Below are 4,980 nucleotides of genomic sequence, written 5' to 3'. Positions count from 1 at the left end.
GATTTTCATACCTCTAAAAGAGTATCCAAAACTTGAAAACTACAATAACAGGATGTGAATGGTCCCTTTAAAATAACAAAGTTAATTTTAGCAAACCTTTTTTTTAAATACAGATGTAAACGTAAAATCACATTCAAAATTTGTAAAAAACCATGTCTGAAATATTTAGTTACGAAAATGGTCTCTGTGGGCAGGTACGTTAATGACTAACTGAAAGTCATAGGCCATAGATAAAATAGTCAGAAAAATACAGGCGAGGATTTTGGACTATATGTGCATTTAGCCACAAGAGGGCGACTGTGATGGTTATAATTACATATAGTATTAACATAAGCATTGCAAGATTTAGCATTAGCAGCTGTTTGTGGCTACATTTGTTGTCCCTGATCTCTGTTTTATGGTCCTGTCTTGAATTATCTCTCTTTAACATAGGGAATTAATCATTAGATAAGTTTCCAACGTGTTGAAAAGTACTAAGGGTTAAAAAAAAGAGCTAGAATCGGACCCATATCACTGTTCTTACAGGGTGTGTTTGGATTTTTGTTGTCCTTGAGAGTGCTTTGTTTTGAATATTTATTTCCAATGTTTGAGAGGAACTAAAATTTTAGATTAATAAATGCACCTATAATTCTAAAACAAATCTGTCCGTCACTTAGATCTTTGATTTTCAGAAAAAGAAAAATGAGTTCGAACATCTGCATTTATGTGACATTTCCTGTACAACAGTTGGAAGGTTCTTGGAACTCTGATAATGAACCATGGGAAGTTAATGAAAGTGTATTAACTTGACCTCACTGAAGGTGTATATTGTCTTGATAATGAGCAACATTTTGCTTGAGAAGTTTTAAGACCCCTGCTGCTGCAATGTCAAAGTTGTAAATTTTGATCCTGTTTGGAGGAAAAAAGACTGGCACACATGGGTGGACATGTACGATTGACAGCTAGTTATCTGTGTGCAGATGACATGAAGTTTTTCCTCTTGCGACCTGAAATCTATGTCCATTTTATCAGTAGGTTTTATGGTAAGATGCTGTAAACTACAGCTGTTTTGTGAAGCCCATGCTTTTTGTACTTTTGTGTTTTTTTTAAGTAAATTTGTGCAGGGATTTGTCATGTCTGTTGTTTTTCCCCAACAGTTGTTTTCCCTTGCATGTATATAAAGACAAGTGATTTAAGTTTTATCTTTTTTTAATTACATTATTATAAAAAAGTGAATCTACTGGAGAAAAATGGAATAAAAACATTTTTTGACATAAAAATTATATGTATGGCATATGTACACATTTGATTTTTGTCTTGAAACAAAGTTCATTTACAAAAATGTATTTACTAAATTAGGATACGGCTTTGTGTCATCCTCAAACTATTTTACACAGTGTTTGTAAGGCCAAATACTTGCACCGTATTTGGACAGCAACAACAGATAATTCTTAATGTTTTCATGTTCCAGTTTTGTCATAAGCAGTAGTTTAGAGATCAGTTAATGTTATTTACAGAGTAAAATTAGATTTTTCCAAGATGTATTTTCATAATTTGAAAGATATATGTTCATATAAATAAATCAATGTTTTAAACAAAAGAGACATTTTTACTATCACGTTCTGAAGTCAATCAGTTAATATTTAGAAAAGCGACAATTCCTGGTAAGGAAATAATTAGGTGTGTATTTAGATATTTTTATTTAAAAAATAAACAATTATGAAATAATAATAATATAAGTGAATATAATTTTAAAACCTTTTTAAAGAGTTTTAAATGCCATATAAGCCATTATTGAGATTTTCAGTAATGGAGCGTTTGCGACACTACTCTGCTCTTATTCTTAAATTTCTCCATCCTACGTAATGAGATCACTTCCGCCTGAACGTACGCTTATGGAAAATCAGAGACCGGTGTCGTCCATGTTGAGGAAATCATTTCTGGGCGAATTTCGCTCACATAAGTGGAATTAAAATAAAAAAACACTAATCACATTTCGGGGTGAACATGAAGGTAAGGATGTAGGTGATGTAGCAAATTGTTTTGATTTAATAAAAATGAGTTTTGTTTATTTATTCGTGATTTACAACACAAAACTTAGTTGTCAGTTATAGCAGTGATCTCACGAGCGGTCGAATTTGACTGCGTTAATCTCCGTTTTATTTTAATTTGACAGAAATCCCAATTTGTTGTTGATCAATTCCATTCAAACTCAATATACTGAATGGTCGTGGTCCGACTTGCGTTGATTTAATAATGCCATGTTGGCGTAAATCGTTTGAAGTTTCAACCCGGAAAGAACACACCAGTTAAGATAAATCTCGTCAACATTTTTATCAGTCAATGTAATTTATTATTTATGCCATCTTTATATGTTGAAATGTATACTCGATATACGGTAATTAAAACGCTACTGAAGCCAACTACAAACTAACTTTCAGTCAGAAATCGTGTGACTAATTATTTCCGGAAAATACTTTCTCAATAAAATACTTGAACCAAATTATTTATATTACTGGCTTCCTTTTTAATATTTTTCCAATAATTCGTAAAATAATGCTTTTGACTATTTTCGACATAATAATTACAAATTGTAATAAAACCCCGGTCACAGAGAATTTTGTGTTTCTGGTATTTATTTAATTTTACGACTCATACATTATAACATTAACGAAATCAAGTTGAAACGACTTTGACTAGTTTAGATAGATTGTTTACATGTATATTTCCGGCAGTGGTTTATTGAAGCTTGATTTCTCTTCCTCCATATATTTTGTCAATCGGTGTTTCGAGATCGATTAAGCAGCCTGGCCCAGGCCAACACGAAGCAGCTGGGCGCAGCTCGATCAGATCTACGGACGCTGTCAAATGCAGATGAAACGGTCACTGTAATCACGTGAATGTAACAGAAATCGTTCACGGCAGTTTAAATGCGTTACATTTGGCCTGTTGTGTTTTTGTTGTCGTAAGTGATGCTGCAGTTCTCCTTTCATGAGACGTTCGCGAACCAACGGACAAACGTGCGCCAGCCTGCTGACTGAGTAGCTACGTACCGCATCCTTGCGTCAAAGCCTGGCTAAAGCTAGAGAAACCCGTGTCAGGACAAGTCAGTGAGAAAGACCGACACGTTTTCTAAGGTTATTTTTGGCACGGACGCTGCTGCTGCTAATGCAGACGAGCCTGTCGAATCTGCGGTTTCACTAGAAACTCGGATAATCCTGACACCACCACTAGTCCGTTGTTATAGAGAACGACACCGTTTAAGAGACTGTGTAATGCTGATAAAACAACGGTTTAATTACGTGGCTTGGTTTCGACACATGGGGCCCTGCTGAGAAGATGGACCTGAATTTTTATTCAGATTTAACCGGTGGTTCCGGGCAGCACGAAGGTGACCCGGAATTCTTGGACCCACAGTCCTTCAATGGATTTGACACCGACAGCAAGGTGACCGTATTTGTACGAGTTACCTTTGTGTATTTGATTCTATCTTGTATCCTATATTAACATTTCCGTGGTTTGGTTTTTAATTGAATGTCCTTTCTAGTTAAATAGTCGTCGTAGTATTGTTAGGGATATTTAGACTGCTGCAATGCCAATTGTTTGTTTTGTTTTTGTCAAACACAAATCTGAAGTTTTAAATGTTGGTAGTACAACTAACAAGTACAATAGTTAAAAATAAATTAACACCTTATATTCATTGATTAGTTAATTGATTGTGTTTGCTTAAGTTGTGTAGTCAGGATGGTGAAAAGACATGAGAGAATGTTCCAGCACAAGTAGGGAAAAAAATGAAATTGCACAATTTCTTGTAATCACTTGTCCACAAAATCCTGCACACAGTGCTGGTGAGACAGAGCTGTGGTTTTTCACAAGGGATTGTTTTGATTTGGTGTGTGTGACACCCGCATCCTCATGTGTGGACTTTTTTTTATAGTTCCCGGTAGGCAGTGACAACTACTTGACAATTCCAGGCTCCAGCCATCCCTTCCTTTCCTCCTCAGAGGTAAGTTACAGCAGCAGCAGCAGTTGTTGTGTCATTTATGTTCAAGGGTACCTGGAAATCTCTTCATTCTGATGTGATAATGGTGATTGGATTTGTTACGTTTGATATGGTGTGGTTTGGACACAACACTGACTGTCACGACAGCATGTGTCTGTATCGATACCAGGTATCAGTATAAGGCCTGATACCAGCCTTACTTCAAACTATTGGTACTCGTTAAAGGCCACTGATGCCAGCCACTAATACTCAGGGCAAATAAATTAGGCAGAAAGTACTTATTGCTGAAGATGGTACTACACTGCCGTGTCATTGAATTTTACTATGTATTGAGATATGTATATACATCAAAAGTAGATAGATAGATAGATAGATAGATAGATAGATAGATAGATAGATCCCAAAGGGAAATTAAGGAAATTGAAACTGGTGGTATCAGTAATGGTTATCGACTAGAGTGAGTACTTGGTCTGCAAAAAAATGTATTGAACATCCCTAGATAACAGTAAAAATGTAAAAAGTGGAAAACTTTCATTTCATGATCTGTCAAATCTGATCTTTTCTCTGCAGACATTTCACACACCCAGTCTGGGTGATGAAGAGTTCGAGATCCCTCCCATTTCTCTTGACCCAGACTCTGCTCTCACTGTGTCCGATGTGGTGTCCCATTTCGGGGAGCTATCAGACCCCGGCCACTCTGACAACGTGGCAGTGCCAGAGAACGCTGTAGTGGAAGGGGACGACCCATCCTTCGCCTCTACGTTCGTGAACTCGTCATCACAGGGACTAGACCACCTGGGTCTGGGAGTCATGGGCCAGTCTGGAGGAAGTGCTCTGTTGGGTTCGTCACTGGGGATGGTGAGATGTTAGGGATTGTTATAGCTCCACTGACGTCATCATCATCAAACTGACATCGACAAACAATACTTTGATTTATTTGACCATCGTCCCACTTCTTTCGACTACAGGATCTTAGTCATCCAATCAGCTCACAGCTC

At 36.8% G+C, this 4,980-nt stretch overlaps 1 protein-coding gene across 1 annotated transcript in view; it reads left to right on the top strand.

Annotated features, from left to right (window-relative positions):
- Positions 1-1,998: 1,998 nt before the first annotated feature.
- The window catches only part of tox4b (TOX high mobility group box family member 4 b), a 9,392-nt gene continuing 6,410 nt past the window's right edge, over positions 1,999-4,980 (top strand). The window contains exons 1-4 of the mRNA XM_008318320.3: positions 1,999-3,426; positions 3,917-3,985; positions 4,553-4,840; positions 4,951-4,979. Of these exons, the coding sequence (XP_008316542.1) occupies positions 3,319-3,426; positions 3,917-3,985; positions 4,553-4,840; positions 4,951-4,979 (494 nt within the window). The 5' untranslated portion in view covers positions 1,999-3,318. The remainder of the gene's footprint in view (positions 3,427-3,916; positions 3,986-4,552; positions 4,841-4,950; position 4,980) is intronic.

This window comes from Cynoglossus semilaevis, chromosome 1 (assembly GCF_000523025.1).
Source record: "Cynoglossus semilaevis isolate Cse_v1.0 chromosome 1, Cse_v1.0, whole genome shotgun sequence".
Taxonomy (NCBI): domain Eukaryota; kingdom Metazoa; phylum Chordata; class Actinopteri; order Pleuronectiformes; family Cynoglossidae; genus Cynoglossus; species Cynoglossus semilaevis.
The sequence above is the reverse complement of the archived record's forward strand: the minus strand, read 5'-3'. Positions and strand labels throughout refer to the sequence as shown.